This window comes from Carettochelys insculpta, chromosome 1 (genome assembly GCF_033958435.1).
Source record: "Carettochelys insculpta isolate YL-2023 chromosome 1, ASM3395843v1, whole genome shotgun sequence".
NCBI classification, from domain to species: domain Eukaryota; kingdom Metazoa; phylum Chordata; order Testudines; family Carettochelyidae; genus Carettochelys; species Carettochelys insculpta.
The window spans coordinates 304,265,549-304,287,476 of record NC_134137.1 but is presented as its reverse complement, the minus strand read 5'-3'; the positions used below and the strand labels follow the sequence as shown (position 1 = coordinate 304,287,476).

The window sequence follows — 21,928 nt, the reverse complement described above, 5'->3', positions numbered from 1 at the left end:
TTGAGCTTCCAGCCACTGGACCAAGTTATATCTTTGCCAGTGACAAAGAGACGATTATCAAGTATTTGTTTCCCCCACCTACATATGTACAGACTAATCAAGACACACCTAACTTTCCTCCTTGTTAAACTGAAGAGCCACAACTATTTCATTCTGTCACTTTAAGGTAGGTTTTCTAATCTAATCTCATGGCTCTTCTCAGAAGCCCATACAATTGATCAACATCAATCTTGAATTAAGGACATCACGCTGGCCACGGTATTCCAGCAGCAGATGCAGAAGGGGTAACAAAAGGATAAAATAACCTCTCTACTCCTATTTGACATTCCCCTGTTTAAGAATCCAGGGATCACTTTAGCCCTTTTGGCCTCAGTGTAGCACCAGGAGCTCATGTTTAACTGATTATCCATCATGATGTCCAAATCCTTTTCAGATCCACTGCTTTCCTGGATCCTGTAAGTACAGCCTACATTCTTTGTTCTTAGAGATATACAGAGTTCACTGACCCATATTAAAACACACTGGTGACTTGTGCCAAGTTTACCATGGAATCGCTCTCCGTCAGTGCTCTGTCCTCTGCTTTCTCTACCATTCCCTGGCTACGTCTACACTAGCCAAAAACTTCAAAATGGCCATACAAATGGCCATTTCAAAGTTTACTAATGAAGTGCTGCAATACATATTCAGCGCCTCATTAGCATGCAGGCAGCCATGGCACTTCAAAATTGACGCAGCTCGCCCAGATGGGGCTCCTTTTCGAAAGGACCCCGCCTACTTCGAAGTCCCCTTATTCCTATGAGCAGATGAGAATAAGGGGACTTCGAAGTAGCCCTTTCGAAAAGGAGCCCCATCTGGATGAGCCGCGTGGTGGCAAGCTGTGTCAATTTTGAAGTGCCGTGGGCGCCTGCATGCTAATGAGGTGCTGAACATGTATTTCAGCGCTTCATTAGTAAACTCTGAGATGGCCATTTGCATGGCCATTTCGAAGTTTTTGGCTAGTGTAGACACGGCCCCTGTTAGTGTTACCTGCAAACTATCAGTGATGACTTTACAAATTACTGAAGAATTGTCAGTTTTAGTCCAAGAATTAGACCCTTCAGGACACTACTAGAAAAGCAAACCCACTCAATGATTATTTCTTGTTTACAATTACATCACGATCTATAGACAGTTCTAAAACCACATACACAATCTACGTCTACACTTGCATTCCTCTTTCGAAACAGGAATGCAAATGAAGAAAATCAGAAATGCAAATGAAGTGCTGATTTACATATCTTGCCCTTCACTTGCATAATCTTTTCAAAGGAGATTCTTTTGAAAGAAAAAAAAAAAGCAGTGTAGACGTGCTCTTTCGAAAATAAACCCTTATCCCTAAAAAAGAAAAATTATTTTCGAAAAAGCCACATCTACACTGCTTTTTTCTTTCAAAAGAATCTTTTGAAAAAGAGATTATGCAAAGGAAGCACAATATATGTAAATCACTTCTTCACTTGAATTCCGATTTCCTTCACTTGCATTCCTCTTTCAAAACACGAATGCAAGTATAGACGCAGCCATTGTGTGTGTCACATTTTTCATCATTCAAGTTATTTAATCAAAATGTCATGCAGTATGCAGGCAAACACTTCACAGAAATCTAAGTATATTACATCAACAGCATTCTTTTTATATAATACAAATTTGATTAAAGGTATTATTTGGACTGGCTCTATTTTCCTATAAAAATCTTAATGACTAGCATGAATATTAAATACCCTCTAACTCTTTATTTAGTCCCGTAACAGATTCTCCATCATCAATACATCAGAAATCGAATATGCATCTGTCAATTTTGTGTTCCAGCTTGCGTTCCGATAGTAAGAATGTTAGAGAGAGACTGGTTTAGAAACTCTATATAGATGTACATTTTAAGACTAACTGAAGGTCTGCTGTTCTATTGAACAAGTACATGACATCCACTTTAATTCCTAAAGAATTTGAGACTATCAAGTGGGAAGAACTATCAATGCACAAATCAATAAAATGATCATTTTTATCCATCCTGATTCACACACAGTCACAGTCAAAGGAACAGTGAACTAGCAATCCAAGCAAACCAAGCTACAGTGGTTGTTTAGCAAAGATTAGGAGGAATAAAAATCATACAACCTCCAACACCTTCCTGTGCCTCAAAAACAGCTATGTAGAAGTCTAACATTTCATAAAACAAAAACCCACAAATCAGAACCATTTCACTCTGGGGGAGAATGGCCAAAAGCTCCAACATTACAAGGGCTTCTAACCTGGCCTCTCAAGATTTTGCAGAGCCACACATTTGAATGGCTTGATACCCCCACATCCCCAGCAATTAATTAGGTACAGTTTGGCAATCAGGAAATAAGTTAGAATTTATTTATTTCAGGTAATGTTGGGAAGAAAGAGGAGATATTTCACAGAAAAATAGTACTAGTGAGCAGGAAATACAATGATAGTTATGTTTATGGAGCAGCTTTTTATAAAAAGAATTATACAAATTCAAATATTATGCTTGTGTTGTATCCCTTCTCTTCACCCTTCATGTTCATCCATGTTGTAAGTGTTTTTAGATTTCAAATTCTCAGAAGGAGACAAAGCACCACCCAGGATGTTCTAGTGTTACAACATAAGCAATGGTATTAAAATAATCTAAGGACAGACAATTTTGATTTAGGCCTCGTCTACACTACAAAATGAGATTTACATAAGCCACTTTGTGTCCTCCTAGGAGCGCATGTATCCACGTTGTGTCTCCCACCAATTTAAGTGTCCCATTATAACATCATAGTAATATCACCTCCACAAGTGACACAGGTCCATATACCAAAGTTGACACAGCACAAGTGCAGACAAAGTGAAGTGGTGTCACCTGCATTTCATTCTCAGGTACAATTAGGCAAGGTGATGTAACACAGCGCTATTTATGCACAGAGGGATGTTCCTTGAAGCCTCATAAGAGGCCTCTGAGACTTTAATGGTGATACTCTACAACCCTCTCTCCAAGACCTCTAGGGATGGAAGATTTTTTCTTGATTTGCAGTAGGACACTTTCCCACACCCACGAGCAAGCATTTTGACAGACAGCCTGGGCAGCTGTGAGCTATGCATTTGTTACCCTCAGAAGCGAGACAGGAGCTAAAATCACCACCTGTGTAAGATGGTGCCCGTAATCAGTGCCACAAAACTGTGATTTTCATAGCACTGTATGCGTAGGCGAAATAATCAATGTTTTTTCTTCTCAAGTTTTGTTCCATTAAGTTTATTTGCTTTTAAATGGCACAGATTTTTCTCTTTGCTTTTTTTTTTTAACTGAATAAAATTCTATTTGTCAGAAGTCCATCTTTATTAATGCTTCATAATTCCGAAAGCACCTGTCAGTTGTCAGTGACAACTCAGGATCCATAACAGAATAATATTCATAAATATATGGTAAGCACCAAAAAATTAGTGAGTGCACTAGTGTAGTATTATAATCATAAATACACATCAAACACCACACAATTCCTAACAGGTCCCAAAACATGGTCAGGTAAAGCACAGTTGATAACATTTCACTGTTAAACTGCTCTTTCAAAGCCCCTCTGAGCCACACAGCCTTGCACTAAGAACTCCCAATACTTCAAACTCAGCAGACAAACACTCCACTTCTGTCCTGATTGCAACTCCCCCTCTTTGCATCACAGATATTAACCAGGGAACAGCAGGCAGTACAAATATTGAGTTTTTCCTCCGATCCAATCCTGTGAATAAACAACACTTTTTCCCCTTCAATCAATCTGTACCTTCTGAACCAGTAGTTAAATAACATGGAGATGTCTGATAGAGCTAGAAAGGACCTTGAGAGGTCATCAACTCCAGTCCCCTGCACTCACAGCAGGACCTATCACCATCCCCAACAATTTTTTTTTAAATCTATTTGCACCAGTTCCCTAAATGCCCCCCTCAAGGGCTGAACTCACTACTCTGGGTTTAACAGGCCAGTGCTCAAACCATTGAGATATCCCTCAGTTGAATATCTTCTTTGTGCTGTTGAGGTTGCTGATGTATGGCTTAATGAGTCACGAGAGCAAGGACTATGCTGCATCCCCAAGGACCAGCTAGTGGCATTGCAACATCACTAATAGCAATCTATCAGTACTTTCTGAAAAGTCTGGTGTACTTAAGATGTAAGCATCATCTACCTTCCCTGACCAGCCAACACTGATATTGGTGAAGGATCAATGGTGATCCATGAATGCTTGCAAGGTAGCTTCTTCTTTTGACATACTCTGTGGTAAGGTGGTCTGGTGCCAAAAGAAGAATGATGTGCCATCTCTCTCCAACACAGCTTTGAAAGCACATTGTTACAAATGTGTCCATCCACTAAGTCTGCACACTGCCAACAGTCAGAATACTGCATAAAAGAAAATGATTGATAGCCCCACACATCTAGATGACAAAAGCCCCAGCCTGAGCTTTCCACTAACCAGCAGCAATCCAACACTACAAATTTCAGCAGTGTAAATGACAACTCACTTCTTCCCTGCTGATGCAGCTCATTTAGTTGTGCCTGCGTTGAAGTGAGCTCAGCACAAAGATATAGGAATGACACTTCTCCAGCCACTGCTAGTCATCCCAAGGCTGCATGATGATACAATTCCACCTGTCAGTGCTCATTTATTGGGCCCAAAAGTGCTCCATATGCAGATGTTCCATGAAAGCCACCAACAACCTTGAACTGTTTCTTACCATATCCCAAAGCAAGTCAGTACTCCAAGATATCATATTCACTGCTGTTTCAATTTTTCTCATGGCTCTGCAAATATCAGAGGTCTCTATGCCCTCGGCTTGCAATACTGAAGTCAACAATGCAGAGATATGCAGCTCCATGCTTCTTGTCAGAAATGATGGACGGGGAAAAGGCACATGGTTTGTGGAATTTTGAAACAAGTGGCATGACACTTATGGTCTATAGGTGACATTATGAGATGGACACAGATACATGGTGAGAAGTGGACTCCTTGCTCCCAGTCACTCCAAACAATTAGTTTCTGCCCCTTTATGCATTGCCAAAGCTTCCCAAAAAGACCGTGTAATGGACGGTGGCAGGTTGTATACTGGTGTATCTACCCACAGCACACTACTCTGTGCTTCAATACAAGTACTCGTGGTAAGTAAGCGAGGTGCCAGTGTTAGATGCCAAGTACATAAGCACACAGCAACATACTAACTGGAGTGGCTTTAGGCCAATGTAACTTGCATCAACGTTTGTCGTGCAGGCATGACCTTGGAGTCTGACGGATTCTTGTCTGCAGACGTAATTAAAACTGCACAGGGCTTACCAGTGACAATATATCAGAAACACCTACCAGCACTCAAACAGTTAATCATCAGACCAAAGATGTGTGTACACTAGGCATAATGAATTGTATATACTTTGGCATTTTCAAGAATTTTCATTTTTAAAATACTGTGAACACGTGAGCTTAATTCATGCTGCCACCATAGATCCACCTGCAAGCTCCTGAGCAGCTCTCCTCTTTCCCTCCGCGGTCTCTCTATGTTCTGAATTGCAATACCTAGAATCACTGTGCAGCACTAGACATAACCACCTTGCCCTAAAAGAGAAGATGAACATTAATTGGACCATTAAAAAGGATCTGCAATGAGGGTATAAAATAGAGAGTTCCTTCATTAAATTTTGTATGTGCACAGAGGTGAAATTTCTAGAATCATTGCATGGCAGTAACTTTGGCAGGATGCACTGCATTCACTAAAGGTGTGGTGTATGGAGAACTATGTTGGAACGGCAAGTTATAATTTCAACACTGTGCTTCGAGGGAGCACCAGTGGGGGATTCTGGTCAGGGCAAGTGGTTGTGTCAGGGGCAGCAGATACACTGGAGGAGACGAAGCTTCTCCGAGCACCCACGTCGCCCTGACCACACTCTGCCCCAGAGTTGTCATCATCCTCCTTCCAGCTTTCCATGTCTGTTCGCTGGTCCCACCTGCTCACTGTGGAAGGGTGGGCTGCAGCCAAACAGGCCAGTCACTCTGGAGCCAGGATGTGGGACACTAACCTGCGGTAGGGTCCAGCTGCAGGGCCTTTAGAGAAGTAGTAGGGGATGCAAAAATCAGATTGCTGACCTGCTGAAATACTTCAGCTGCTGCAGAATGGGCAGTAAGAAAAGATCCAACTCTCTACTCTGTCTTTTTTTTTTTCCAATGAGAGTGGGACAGTTATCAGAGTTCAGTCCCCCTCCTCTCCCAGCCCTCTGATAAAGGAGGGAAGAAACTAAATCCACCTTGGATAGCACGATCAGCCAGTCCAGACTGCTGTTGCTCAGCATATACACTGCCTATAACCACTCCTTTAAGCACTGAAGACAAAATCTTGGAAGAAGGTGGAGAGTCATAGCCATACAAAAACTATTTAACCTAGGAGGATGAGACAGTTGAAGCTGTCGCCTGAAGGGTCAGCTTAACCCAAGCAATGAGGTCCTTCGCAGCTTAGAACCTGTACTGTGGTAGGTACGTTTTGACTTTGAGTCTACAGTTGCTCCAGCGGTTTCTATACTCTTCTACTTTTATTTGAAACCCAAAATAGTGTAGAAGTGAGTAGGGACAGAGTTATCATTTATACTTCCTTACAGGATTTCTCTGTGGGCAAACAGTCGCCTAAACAGGAGAACCTTGACACTACAGGTGAGCTACCTGTACAGGTAAAAATCTGTGTAAATACTCTTGGTGCTGTTGAGAATTGAAGAGTAGCACTCCATATTGGTAGCGGTCTGGGCCCATGGTAAATCTCTTAAATATGCTATATACACAGCTGCATCTGACGAAGCGGGTCTTGGTCCACAAAAGCTTATGCTCCAAAATATTTGTTAGTTAGTCTATAAAGGTGCCACAGGACAACTTCTTGTTTTTGTAGATACAGACTAACTCAGCTATCCCTCTGATACATACACAGTGGATGATGTCTCTTTGGAAATATGTCTCAAACTAAGACCTAAGAACCAGATGTCCTTGTTAAGTGAAGGGATTATTAAAGCCCCCACTAAACATACACTTTCTGATCTACAGATGGCAGACGAACATATTCAGTTGAATCTTTGGCCTCCTTCCATTTTTGAAAATTAGGAAAAATGTTGAGTACATTGAACAGGTACCAGTTCTAAGGCTCCCAGACAGAACAGGGAGTTCTACTTCTTTTCTGAATATCCACTCACAGGAAGGGTCCCTCAAAAGGGAAGCAAAAAAGGAAGAGAGGAATTTTCATATAACCCGTGGTGATTATTTCCATATGATAAAAAGCCTGGGAAAAATTAGCTAGGCAGCCACCAAATAGAGTATAAGAATGTGTAACTGTAGCAGGTGGACTAACTAAAGCTCCTGATTTTCTTGATGGGAGACAGAGGCTGGAAGTAAGGGATATTGTTCAAAGAACGCCACACTACTGAATCCAGTCACAAGTAGAGGAAACTCTGCATCAGACTTGGGGGTGGGGCAGGAGAGGAGCTGGTACTCAGCTGGCTCCCCATCCCATCCAACCCACTCCCCCCTAAAACCCCTCCCCAGCTTCTCACAGCTAGGGTTTCAGGGGGCAGGGGATGCTCTGCACCCCAGCTGGCTCCCCACTGCAAAGCTGCTGGGGACTCCTGCCCCCTAGCCGGGTCCTGGGGGCTGGAGCCTGTACCAGCTCATACAGGCACAAAAAAAGCACTGTTAAGGAATCTGAATAAGAAAAATAAGCAATTTTAAGATGGCCAGAAGATATGTATATAAAATGATTCACAGTTAGAAGGCATAAATATACAAAATGTATCAGACAGCTTAAAGTTAAAAACACTTGTTTATAAATGCCATCTGCTACTTGTTCTGCTGACAATCAACAAAACCATAATATATTGACCAATTTTGAAATAGAAGAGGAAAAGTCCTTACTCTGCTATATCAAGATATCCACAGGAAGAAGCTGCATGTAGAGGTATCCAGCCTTCATTATCTGGTTGATTAATATTTGCTCCATTTTCCACCAGAAATTTCACCATATCTACGTTATCATCTATGCAAGCCTAGATAGAAACAAACAAACATTAAGAAATTCACATAGACGTCTTGCTTTAAATTTTTTTTCTTGGAAAAGACTTAAAAGAACATTCATGTTTAAGATGAAAGGATGTCTGTAGGAATTTAGATTTTTTTATCATTAAAAATTCACAAATGAACCAATAGCTAAACAAAAAAAAAAAAGTAGGAAAAATATCTCAAAGCCAAAAAGCTACTTTTGATCAGAAAGGCCCTATTTGAATCATGGCATAAACCTTCTAGTAATTGCAGCACAGTTGCACAAGAGACATGGGGGGAAAAAAAACAAAAAACAAAAAAACCACACAGAAAAGCAATACTGTGGTAATTTGAAAAAGGCAGAGTAGACCTGTTTAAGCCAAATTTGTACTATGAGGCTACCTCTAAGTTATGCCTTCCATTTAAAAAAAAAAAAGACATTTTGCTTCAGTTATTACATTAATTAAAAAAGTGACCCATTCAATATAAAATTCAGAACACTAAAATCTTAAACGGTTGCTGTAGAAATAGAGTACAGTCACTTTAATCTTTTAAATTGTATAGTCATTGAATATTAGTACTGCACTAACTACATACTCAAAAACACATATGGAAAATTGCACACTATAAAAAGTAAGCCAACTAAAATAAAAATTGTGCCTAAAACCTAATACTTCAGTATCCACAATACTGTAAATTATGTAGAGTCTTATCTATAAAGCTTCATTTTTAACTATAATTGTGCTGGGGAACCCAGGCACAACATAGCTCCATTTTATACGGCAGATAAGAGGACCCTACTTATTCCTCAAAACTATCCTTGTCAAGTACCCATCCTCAAGTAAGTTGACTCATGTTGGTACTTCACTGCTGTTTATGAAACCAGTTAAGGTTATATCTACATCACAAAATGAAACAATTTGAACTGGGAGAGAGGACAACAGTTCTTACAACTGGTACCTCAACTATGGTTTTTAGTTGTAGTTCAGACAGGGCTTAAAAGTACAGAATGAGAAATAAAATTGCATTTCTACAATGTCACGGAGTTTCTATTGCAAACAACATTCCATGCCATCTTTCTATTCTTTAAATTATTATGCACCTTATAGGTCTATACATATGTACCTTAAAAAGACATATGCCTCAGCATCAATTTCAGTATTTTGCAAAAGAGAATCCGTGTGTTTTCTGGGGACTTGACCCCGTGTATTCCGCTTGTTATGCGGCTATACGCATCACCACACATTCACCTTTGTGCTGCATAAATACACAGGAACAGATGTTTTCTAGTTCCTTAACTTGACCACCTGCTGTTCTGCTTTCCTCCTCCATGTAAAGAGTATTTTTTTTCTGACTAGGGGGTGTTCAGTAGATTTCTCTGCCAATTTCCATAGTGCTGCCCTTAAAAGGGCAGAGCAGAATGCAGAGAGAAGGCTCTCTGTGATTCAGGACAGCAAGAACTGAAGCTGCAAGATCCACAGGACCTTTTCTCAGGAGTATAACCCACTACACTATGCCACAATAAGCTTCTGCCCTCACACTTCAACAAGCCATAAAATTCAAAACATCACTCTACTGGAAAGATCCTAAATCCCGAGAAGTATTATGCTTCAGAAACAATGTAAACAAATCACACACTTATACTTTCATCATGAAATGATCTAAAATTTACCATAAATACTTAAAATTACTGAATGACTTAACATTACTCCCAAAATCCCTTTTCCCTCCTTTGTACAGGGTTGATCACATTATCATTTGCTGCATTAATCACTTAATGCATTCATGTTAAATATTTCATTGAAGAATAAAAGACACCAAGAAACTCAAAAGTTGAGTTTAAACAGTAAAGTTAACTTGGCTACCATGCACAAATATATATTTCTGTTCCTGTTTTTCCTGATTAAAATATATAAGACTAGTGCCAATCACCAAGTTCAAAATTAACTGTACAGGATAAATATCTGTTTAAATTAACATTAGTTCGGGAACTTAACCTTTGCATTTCCTGACTGATTTTACCTACACAGCTTTCAATTTTGCAGTAATTGAGCATTTCACTCAATAAATACAACAACCTCTTTCAAAAGCATAAACTGCAAAAGAGAGATACGTAAAATGTATCACTTCTACACAGCAAAATAAACAGCCCTTTTGTTTATGTCACTAATTGTCCACAGAAAAATTTCTTGCACATTTTTAAAGTATACAGAAGAGAAACTGCCAACACATATCCATAAAAATACCGTTGCTAAGAAAATCAAAAGCTTACACATGCAGCACATTAAAAGACATATGACTAACTGGCTTAAAATATTTGACCAAATTTGGTCAGTTTATTGTGCCATATATGGCAACAATCAGGATAGCTTAAATGTACTTTGAATGTCTTATCTGAGAGATTGTTTTTCTTAGCATTGCAGGAATGTATAACCAGCATGATTATCTATCATAAGAGACTGGGTGAAGACACTTATCATTGACTTCCAGGTGCAGACAGTTTAAGATGACTTTACTGTCTATTATAGCTCTTAACTGATTTAAGAAATTGGTTCTTCAAAACACTAACAAACAGCTGGTTAAATTTTGAAGACACTAAGCAACTGGTAAAACAAACTGTGTTACTTATTTTAAAGGACAAGCTGAAAAGACCAAGAAACTGAAGGCAGTAAGAGGGAAGACAGTTGTACACTTGAACGTTTTGGGAGTGTGGGGGATTTTTCAAAGACATCTTTTTAATAGGAGCTTCTTTGTACAATGAAATACTGAAGCAGGATTAGAAGTGGTGGTACAGTTACTTAAGAGTCTTCAGAGAAAGAAAAAAACACACCTGAAGTTGATCAGGCAAGATAGCTTGAGATTTTTTTTTTTTTTTTTTTAACAGCTATATTTTACCATTTTCAAGGCTTTATAGAAATGCTCACAGATAAGACAATCAACATGGTAGCAGACAAGTACCAAAATGTAAACAATGCGTGTACATGTACATGTCAAATCTAACTAGACTGAGTTCCGTCAAGGAAAACTGGAGACAGTTTATATAGGTTTTTCCCACAACTTAAAAAAAATCAGCTTATATATTTATTTATCGACTTTGGCTACACCTTAGGTGATCTGGCTAGGTATCCCCTCTACTGTTCTTGCTGCATTCCCTAGAAAACAAAAACTTGGACATCAGCAAGAGTTAATGTTAAACTATCGAGAAAGAAATATCATCACCTAATAAATAGAAATATCACCTAATAAATCATTTTGTTAGTCTCTGAAATGCTGCATGACTGCTTTTTTATTTTGTGAAGAGACAAATTTAGTGAAATAATTTTTTATCTTTTCTTCTTTATTTCTCTTTCCTCTATTATAGGGCTTCATCACCTAATTCACCCTTACAAGTGATTTTCTTTAACCATCAAGCCTCTATTGTTAGCCAGTGAAGTTTTGTCCTGAAAAACAAGTATTCCAAAGTTAAATGTAACTGGTAAGTCTCCTCCATTCTGGATGAGGCTTACCCATTATCTGGTTAACCTTTAACATCTTACAGGGGCAGGAAGCTAGAGGGGTAGCTGCCCTGGGAGCCCGCTCCCCCCTCTGCCACTGCACAGCCTACAGAAGAGGAGGAGCATGCTGGAGACTGGGGGGCAGCTCTAACAGCCTTGCCTGTAGGCCATGGCAGGGAGGAGGATCTGCAGGAGTGGGGACAGCTACCCCCAGAGCCTGATCCACCCTCACAGCCCATAAGCCACAGGAGACACTAGGGGTGAGGAGCAGACCCCAGACTCTGGTCAGACCCTGGAGCAGCCCACCAAATGGGCTGCCGAATGGAGGGAGCTGCTGGAGGCTGGGGGTAACCCCCAAGAGCACCCCCCCAACCCACAGATCAGTGCAGAGCTAGGGAAGAGGGGCAGAGGCAGCTGGAGACCTCTACAACAGGTTGCAGGACAGGACAGCCACTAACTCAAGCAAAGACTCCCTGGAGAAGCTGCAGGCCCAGGAGGTGGGGCAGCAGCAAGCTGGGGCCTGTTCCCAGAGTACTGCCCCACCTACAGGATGCAGGCTGGGGAATGGCTGGAGGCAGCTGGCGACCGGGGACAGCTAGAGGCTGGGGCCAGCCCACAGAACCCCAGACCCCACCCCAGAAGCACGCAGCTCCAGATCCTTCCCTTCCAAGAGGAGTTGTCGGACGGGGAACCACTGCCCTGGCTCGCTCAGGAGGAGCCACCGGATGGGGAGTACTCCTCTGCCCCCCAGTAGCAGCTGCCACCATAGCAGAGTCAGCCTCACTGACACAGGTGAACCCAGTATCTCCCACCTGCCCATCTCCCAGCACTGTCCTGTGACCTCTGCCCTAATTTCTGCATCCCCACACCCTGTGCCTTGATTCCTCACCAACCTTCTGCCCTAAGTCACCAGCCTCCTGCCCCTCCTCACTTACCTTCACTTTTGAAAAATACCACCATTGGAAATGTACCATGTACACTTTTCATTTTTTTTCAAAAAATTACTTGTTAAACAACCGAGCAACATCAGGTACCTTTGCTACTTATATGATAAAAATGAGACAGCAAGACATTTTTCAGCAATAACACGTTGTCACACTTGGTATTTTTAGGTCTGATTTTGCAAGCAAGTACAGGTTGATACTCTGTAGTTCTCCACTTGGAACCTGAACTGTGCCAAGTTAGAGCAAGTGCTGAACCAGAGAGGTCTGTATTGTCTAGCAGCATTACCAACACTTCCACTGCTTACTGAACTCTTAGAAGACATTTAGGGACAAATTAGAGCTAAATAGCAGCACAGAAGACTGAGAGCCAGGCCTGGTGGCTGTAAACACACTTTATTGGACCACAGCAAACATTATAGACAGCTGGCTAACTAAAAACATGACAGATGATGGATACTACCAGCCCAGAGGGTGCCAGACTAGAGAGGTTCAATCTGGAGTTTTTAAGGGAGTGAAACTTGGGGTATGCAAGACAATTCACACTCCTGAAAGAACATACTAGTCTGGAAAAGTTGAGCTTAGTTAAGCTATCTAGAAAGTGTAGTTCCTCAAAAGACAGCAATTACCTTTTTAAAAAAATCAGTACACATTATTCCTTGAAAAAGAAGGAAAAACACTTTACATTTTAATGGTATAATTTTAAAAAAAATTTAGAATGCTAGTAATGAAAAAAGCTTGTTCGTGTTATTTAACTACTGTACCATGCACAGAGCAGAAAGTTGTGCTCTGTTACTGAATACATCCTATTTTGTTATACAACCTTTAATATTTGTTTTACTTTTATTTTTCACTAAGTACTGTTTATGGAACCCTTTGCTCAGTTTTTACATTGTAAATAGTACTTAGATTTCTCAATCTAATATTTCACTGACACTTCCAAAGGGAAAACAGCATACAACAATATCTTGAACTGTCATCTGATCAGTACCTCCGTATGAGCTACACACCAATCAGATTATTTCTGCCTATAAAGAAACAAGAATAACAAACCCTATTTATAGTATCTTGTAAAACCAACCACTGTCAGCATACTTCATTTTGCCCTTTTTGCCCTCAGTACACTGCCGAGATAGGTATTTAAAAGTATTCAACGTGCAATAATGTAGACATAGGACAGCATACCACCAGTTACAAGCCTCAAAACTTTTGTACTTTGGGACAGTTGCTTTTGTAACAAGACATCTAAGATACAGATTGGCATGTTTGCTCTCTGTTGTAGACTCTTCAAGAGTGCACCCAAAACTCTGGAGTTAGGGCTAAGAGACAATCACAAGATCTAGGGTCCATTCCAGCTGGGTCACAATCTGTATGACTTTAGACACTGAACTCTTTCTTTCAGTTTTTTCCTGTGTAAAAATGAGGAATAATAATGTTACAATTTTTAAGTTAGAATATTTTAATATAAAACTAAGCTAATGTACCATCACTTAGAAGGCAGGACAGGAACAGCCCAGTGGTTTGAGCATGAGCCTGCTAAACTCAGGGTTGTGAGTTCAATCCTGGTGGAAGCCATTTAGGAATTAGGGCAAAAAGATGTCAGGGACGGTGCTTGGCCCTGCGAAGAGGGTAGAGGACTGGATTAGATGACCTCACAAAGTCCCTTAGGAGATGTGTGTCTCTCCAAAACCTTCCTGAATTGTCCATGTACTGCTGTATTGGTCTCCCAACAGGGTGACTAAAGCTCCTTGTGAGAATCAGTGCCTCTAATGTGGAAGCTTCCTTTAGTTATCTGAAGATAATCCTTGTCTATTTCATCCACCTGATCTGGTGGTCTATAGCAAAACACCATCCTCAATATCACCTCTGTTATGTCTGTCTTTTAAGCTGAACCCCAGGACTCTCAACAAGCTTTTCTCCCTCTACATACTGGAGCCCTGAGCAACCATAGTGCTCTCTTACATACAGTGCAACTTCTCCTCCTTTATTCCCTTGCCTGTCCTTCCTGAACGGTTTATATACCCTTCCATGACAGTGCTCCAGTTGTGCGTCATCCCACCAAGTCTCAGTCACTCCAATCACCTCATAATTCTCTGACTGGGTCCAGGGTTCTAGTTCTTCCTGTTTGTTTCTCAGGCTTCTTGTGTTCATGTACAAACAGCTTAGCTGATTGGCCCACCTTCTCCTTTCAAATCAGGTTTGGGGTCCTCCTTTGTTGTTTCTTCCCAGCACGCCACTTCTCCACTTACCTCGCTGCAGCCCTATGCTGGAGAATTCCTAATGCAGACAGATTCCTTGGAGAATGCAACTTTGGAGCCCTAGTCTGTGTCTACACTATCCGAAAACTTCAAAACGGCCATGCAAACGGCCATTTCGAAGTTTACTAATGAAGCGCTGAAATACATATTCAGCGCCTCATTACAATGCCGGTGGCGCAGCACTTCGAAATGGCTGCTGCTCACTGCCACGCAGCTCGTCCAGACATGGGTCCTTTTTGAAAGGACCCCACCAACTTCAAAATCCCCTGGGTCCTTTCGAAAAGGACCCCCGTCTGGATGAACTGCAGCAATTTTTAAGTGCCACAGCTGCTGGCATTCTAATGAAGTGCTGAATATGTATTTCAGCGCTTCATTAGTAAACTTCGAAATGGCCATTTGCATGGCAATTCTGAAGTTCCGGGATAGCGTAGACGTAGCCCTAAGGACATTGCTTATGTGTGCTGAGCTAGCACAGCGTGGGAGTGACAAGAACGACATCCACCCTTGATAGGGTACAGGATATCCTGGTATAGGATACTGCCACAAAAACTTAAGTTTATTGTAAAGTCATCTAAGTTGACTCACCCCATTGCTGCTGCTTTAGAAGTTTCATATCTACCACCACTTCCCCTTGACAGCATCCAATGGATGCCATAGTCTAAGAAGCCTGAGTAGCAGCACTGTGACAAGAGGTAACTCAGCCAAATCCCTTCAGTAGCCTTAAACTGGGGACAGGTATATTTTGCTGAATCAGGCATGTGTAAGAAGCCAGTGTAAATCTTCAGCCTGACTCCTACCCAACCAATATAGCTCTTGATCTGAAGCAGCCTCCCACTATTCCAGTCTGATACACCACTCACTCTGTCAAGCTCATCAGTCCTCAACTGCAGTTTCATTTGCTGTCTCATTTCAACCAACTGAATAGAAGTATGCATATTAAACAGGAGAAAGAGTGAAGGCGATGACTGGACTGTTACCTTGGACATCAAAAGGCTCCTCTGCTTGAAGCACCAAAAGGATGTCAGGCTCTGCCCCCACAGTTCCTGTTGGTCATGGTTCTCAGCCAATGAGAAGGGTTGAGCTGGTACTCTGGACAGAGGCCGCACGCAGAGCCTCCTTGTGCCTAAGGGCCGCAGGAACCTGGTGACTATTTCCAGAAATGCACAGAGCCAGGGCAGGTAGGGAATATGCCATAAGGCCCTCCCCTCCTACTGCACTCTCTAGTGGACTTTTAATGGCACAGTTGGCAGTATTGACAACAGTTGCCAGGACCTCTCTTTTGATGAGGCGTTCCAGTCAAAAACTGGACACTAGCAATCCTAGGTAAAGGGATCATGTTCCCTGCCTCCACTAACTTAACCCCTTCGCAGCTTACTGACCTATCTGTACCACGGATGGTCTCCCTTTATTTCTTGCATCAAAGATGCTTCAAAAGGGCTGGGCTTGTAAAACTTATATGTATTTAAGTTTCACCAGGTGACTAGGCCAATCAGATAGGTGAAGGTGGGGCATTACTTTTTCTCCACAATTTTTTCTCTATCTTGCTCCCTAAAAACCTCCCTACTCCAATGGAGAAAGGGGAAGGAACAGCACAGCATCTGTGCCTCAGCTACTTTAATAGTTTGTCTAAGCAGCCTTTTCTGTACTACCTTGGGCTGTCTATCAAAGTTATGCAACTTCAGCTATGGCCACATCTACACGGATCTGCTCTCCTGGAAGCTCCATACTAATGAGCAGTCTTGCAGTTGCAAACAGCTGCTCACTAGGATACTATAGCCATGCGAGATTTCACTCTCGGCAAAGGGTGGTGCAAGCAGTAAACACCATGTGGACATGCCTCTACCTGCTAAAGCCTTGTCGTCAGTCCCTGAATCTCGTGCGGCTATGCTAATTAGCCACATGAGTATGCTAACAAGCAGCCATTTGCAATTGTGAGACTGCTCACTAGCATGGAGCTACAGGGAAAGCAGCTCCGTGTAGACATGGCATATGTGAATAATATAGGTGAAGCTGAAGTATGTAGGTCTGCTTTCTGCAATAAGTTGACATCTGACGTTCTCCTGTACGCTTCTCATTTTGGTGGCGCACTAAAGTCACTGGGAGAGAACTCAGTGGTCAATTTATCACGTGTGTACTACACATGATAAATGAGGAGAAAGTAAGAAGCAGAAAGCATCCTGCATGCTTAGGCTGTCTCCACAAACCTTAAGTGTTGAGAGAGAGAAAGTAAAAGTAAAAATTTAATGCAAGCAAGCCAAGTCACTCTTCACTTACAATAGTATCTAGGAGCCCTAGCCATGGACCAGGACCCCATTGTGCTAGACATCACACCAGCACTGAACAATAAGTTTACAGTTCAATTGTTTTAATACAAGTATAAATTAAAGTGATTCAACTTTCTATTTTAGGCAAACCCCCAGATTAGTACAGCCAAAAAACAAGCAAGACCCAGCAAAAAATGATTAATTAATTTGAAGGGAATCTCATTAATTGTTTTGACTATGAGGCACAACATGGTCTGGAGGAGAATGGCTGAATAAAAAACAAACTCAGTAAATTTAAGATGCATTCGTGGGGAAGGAGTGGTTGTGCAGGTATTCCGCCCCCCAGCAAGCTCAATGCTGTAGTGGTGAGGAAGTGCTCAGCTATCTGCAAAAAGACTTTGCTCTCTAAAAACTGCTCTGCCCACATCAAAAGAACAAAATATGTATGAAGTTGCCCTCAACACTCACTGACGTTAATGGCACCTGAGGGTCTTTGAATAAAATCAGAATCCCAACCTTTAATGTAAAGGGGAAGGTAGATCCATTGGATATCTCTCTCTCTCTCAGAAAAACGGAATTCTAAATCAGAATGTTTTTAATAAAAAAATCAAGATCTCACAAACAATTCTTGTGAATTAATGTTTTAGTTTACACTTGTATATTATATTATAATTCAAAGTATAAAACAAACTTAGACATAGAAGGTCATTTCTAAAACAAAAAGGGGAAAAATTCCATTTCAATAAAGTCTAAACACAATAGTTCTAACATCTCAAAATATTGTTTTTTTTTTCCTTAAATTAAATTGAAATTAAAACTTTCCTTGGACAGTTGACAATTTTGTCAAAACAGCAGAAATATATGCCCAGAGCTCCTGGTACATTTGTTCTGGTGACCAGTTAGCTTTAACAGCAATTTTTTGCCTACAATCTTTGTTACATAATTCATCTAGAGATACCTTCAATAGAATGAGGTAGTGTGTTAAGTCTTCAAAAATTCATAATAGTAAAAAATTCAGACAACTGAGCAGTTCTAGAATGAAACCTGGCCAGCAGGTTGAACAGGAAGTCAATCAAATAATCTGCATCAGTGAACTAGTGTGACTTATAACTAAAGATTTGCGAAGTATTATCATAATATTCTATGGGAACAAGAATAATAAAAGTAAGTAACACTAAAAACTGCCTCACTGTCTACCGCATTTATTCTGATAGTGCTTGCTTAAACAGTCAATATACACATTTCATTTTCACTTAAGCTTTTTTCAAATACAGCATACAGCTGTTTTTGAGATGGTAGCTGACTGCTTCTTCACACTGTTACCTCAACATCTTAGCAGGGCAAGTTATGTTGCTGAAATGGATTTCTATGAGAGATATATAGAAAATATCTGCCCTACTTTAAAGTAAAGTTCACCTTTTCTAATGCTCACTTTTCCAATCCACAAATCAAGATCTTTTTTCAAAAACAAAAATTACGTAGTCCCCTGAAAATTTTAAGAACACAGTCATGGGATCACAAGACGAAAAATAATCACTATGAAAACAGTACATTAAATAGTATACTATAAAACATTTCATTTCACTATATTAATTCTGATGCTGTAGCTTTGTTCGCTTTTGCAAATGTGCTAGTTTGCTAAATGTTGTCGTGTACCAAGTGCTTCTCGCATTGTAAAATAATGATTTAATACACATTTAAATAGACTGTAAAACAAACTTCAGGTTCTTGTAATCTCCATCCCTCTGCCAAAAAGCCAAGTCTCCTGGAATTTAACTCAATAGTTGAAAGAGAAGTATCATTAAACAAATGTCAAAATAAGAAGCATATTCAAACATGTCTCCTTGCTTCTACTACAGGTTGAATCTCTCATCCAGCTACATCCACACTCTGGCAGGATAATTAATCATCATGGGTGTGACCAAGTTTCCTTTGAGCCCATACACGTTGTTGACAGCCCCCAGTACTGGCTCTCAGTGTTCTGTGCTGTTATTTAGTGCTAATTCACCTCTAAATTTCTTCTAAGAGCCCACTAAGCAGAGGAAGTGTTGGTACTATGCAAGATAAAATTGACCTCCAGCGGTCTGGCAAATTCTCTCATTAAGTACCAGTCAGATTCAAGTGTCCCAGATGAGAGAGGTTCAACCTGTACCAGATGATGCCTTCTACTCTTGAAATTCATGGGAAGCGTTTCTTCTCACCTAAAATTAGGAGAAGAACCTAAGATTAAAAAAAAAAAAAAAGAGAAAGGGCCAAATATGAGAGACCGTTTAAGAAACATAACAGAAAATCAGGCTTTCCTTTCCCCACAGTATTACTGAAGGGTAACTATAGCTGATGTAATTTTCCATGTTTCTTCAAGTCTTACAGAGAAAGCATGCAGAGCTGATTAGTACAAAGCACTCACTGGTTATCACCAGCCAAACTACCTGCTGTGCAACAGTCCATTTTAACTAAGACTGGTCGCAAACACCAACGTACATCTCTGAAGTGGTTTCCCTTCTTGCACCAGCATCAGCGGTCGTTTTAAAAAAAGTGCACAATTTTGTAAAATTCAAGTCAAGTCAATCTTTTTTTAAAGGTAAGGCAAAAGATGGGCAACATAGCAGCCCTTCAAAACTGACATTAAATATTTTATTTCTTCAACTTGAATAGTATTAAAGGTTGAAGACCATGTTTGTCACACATTCTATGGCTTCTGGTGGCAGAGAATGAATCAAAGCTGTCCCTCTGGAAAAGGAGCTTGGAGGTCAGTTGCTCACTAGATATTTGGAAGCAGCAAATGTGTTCTACACAATCAATGCCATTAATGTGGCAATTTATCAGAAGTCTTGCAGTTTAAAAAGCAACTTAACCTACAACCTCAATATTTGAACGAAAATTGTTAAGCACATAATACTACAGATAAATTCTTATTTTCTATTTTGTTTATCTTTTTCATATCAAATATATCTTTAATTTTATTTTTTTCCAGTAAATTAAGTAATCAAGATATTCCAAATCATTGTTCCAAATGTAACTATAGTTTAACGCTGCTGACACTCAAGATTAATATGTGAAAAGTACTGCCTGAAGTTTCAGATTTGCAGTAAATAATGTTATAGTTAAAATTGCAACTTAATTTCTACGTGTGCACAATGTGGCAAGATGCTGTGACTAAAGGCCTGTGCAGATACAAACTGTGTAATCACAGCCATAGCCATAAAAATGAGCTGCAGATATCTGCATATGCAGATACCTGTGGACATAAAACAAATGTAACTCAAATTAGTATTTGTCAAACTCCCCCCACCCTTTTAATCTCATGTACAGATTATGTGCCACAATTTTAATCTAAGGCAGTCGTGGGCTACCTATAGCTGGCAAATGGTCCATTGAGATTCCACCTGTTCCCGCCCCCACCGCCCCCAGGATCCCCACTCCCCCAAGTGCCTCTTGAGCATCAGGACACTGGAGTCTCACATTTACCTGCTCTTCCCACTCCCTACCAGGGTTTTCAGAGCTACAGAGTCCGTCCCTCCCAGAGCTGGAATGCTGCGAATCAGCTGTTTGCAGCATTACAGGTCTGGCATGGAGGGATGGGAGGGAGGACGAAACACATATCAGGCAATTCACATACTCTGAAAGTGCTGGGAGAGAGTGGGACATGCAGGTGAGTACAAGGCAACAGTGCCTGAGGGGCACATGGAGGAGAGGGGCAGCCAGGAAGTGCTGCAAGTGGAGCCCCAATAGGCGGAGGCCTGCGGCAGCCCACTGAATTGAATGAGGGCCACTCACTTCCCCTAACCTGCTATTCAGGGTCGCTCATCCCTGATTCTAAAGAGGTAGATATTTGGGCACATTGCACATTTCTATCTTTTTACAAACTAATACAGGATAGAACTCTAGGATAGAGTTCTTTGTCCCTCACACACAACAGCATCCACTGAAATCAGTAGATGGCCAAGGACAGCAGTTTAAGGTCCCCAGTATGACCAAATTACGGTTTCTTCTTCCCTTTATCACTGTTTTAACTGCTGCCGGAATAACATATCAACTACTGATGTCTACAATTCAAGAGAGATGTTGAGAACCTGGAGAGGGTTCAGTGAAGAATTAGGAGAATGATTCATGGATAGAAAATGTGCTTTAGGATCAATCTAATTACAGATAGAAAACCCTCTTTTCCGAAACTCTTGGGACCTAAATGGTGCTGTGCGTGAGAGTTTGCCAGAGCACAGGAGGCCATATTACCAAGACTTCCACTGCTTACTGGGCTCTTGGGGGTAAACTACAGCTAAATAACAGCACAGAACACAGAGCCAGGACTTTTAGCTGAAAAAGGAAGGTTACTCACCGTAGTAACGGTGGTTCTTCGAGATGTGTCCCTGTGGGTGCTCCACATTAGGTGTCGGGCTCGCCCAGCGCCGCAGATCGGATCTTCCAAGCAGTTTCTGCCGGACCGCGCATGCGCCGGTGCGCGCCGCTCCCTTGCGCACTCCTGGCCACGTGCACGATCCAGTCCCCGCCAGTTCCCTGACCAACCGCCTCGGATGCTCCTGCAAAACACTAAACAGAGATCTGAAGCGGGGAGGATGGGCGGGTAGTGGAGCACCCATGGGGACACATCTCGAAAAACCACCGTTACTACGGTGAGTAACCTTTCTTTCTTCTTCGAGTGTCCCCATGGGTGTTCCACATTAGGTGACTACCCAGCAGTAACCCAAGATAGGAGGTGGGTAATCGGATTATGAACAGCTTGTCCCCGAGAGGACCGCTGTCGAGAGCTGGGTATCCTCTTGGAATACCCTGTGAAGGGTGTAGTGCTTGGAGAAGTTGTCATAGGATGACCAGATCGCCGCTCTGCAAATGTCCTTTAGCGCAACACCCTTGAAAAAGGCTGTTGATGCCGCCACCGCCCTAGTA

General features: G+C 41.3%; 1 protein-coding gene across 9 annotated transcripts in view; it reads right to left on the bottom strand.

The window, feature by feature from the left end:
* The window catches only part of PPP1R12A (protein phosphatase 1 regulatory subunit 12A), a 227,127-nt gene that overhangs the window by 139,060 nt on the left and 66,139 nt on the right, over window positions 1-21,928 (bottom strand). For all 9 annotated transcript variants that reach the window (XM_075012396.1, XM_075012414.1, XM_075012338.1 and 6 more), the window contains exon 2: window positions 7,944-8,074. In XM_075012396.1, coding sequence (XP_074868497.1) covers window positions 7,944-8,074 — 131 coding nt within the window. The remainder of the gene's footprint in view (window positions 1-7,943; window positions 8,075-21,928) is intronic.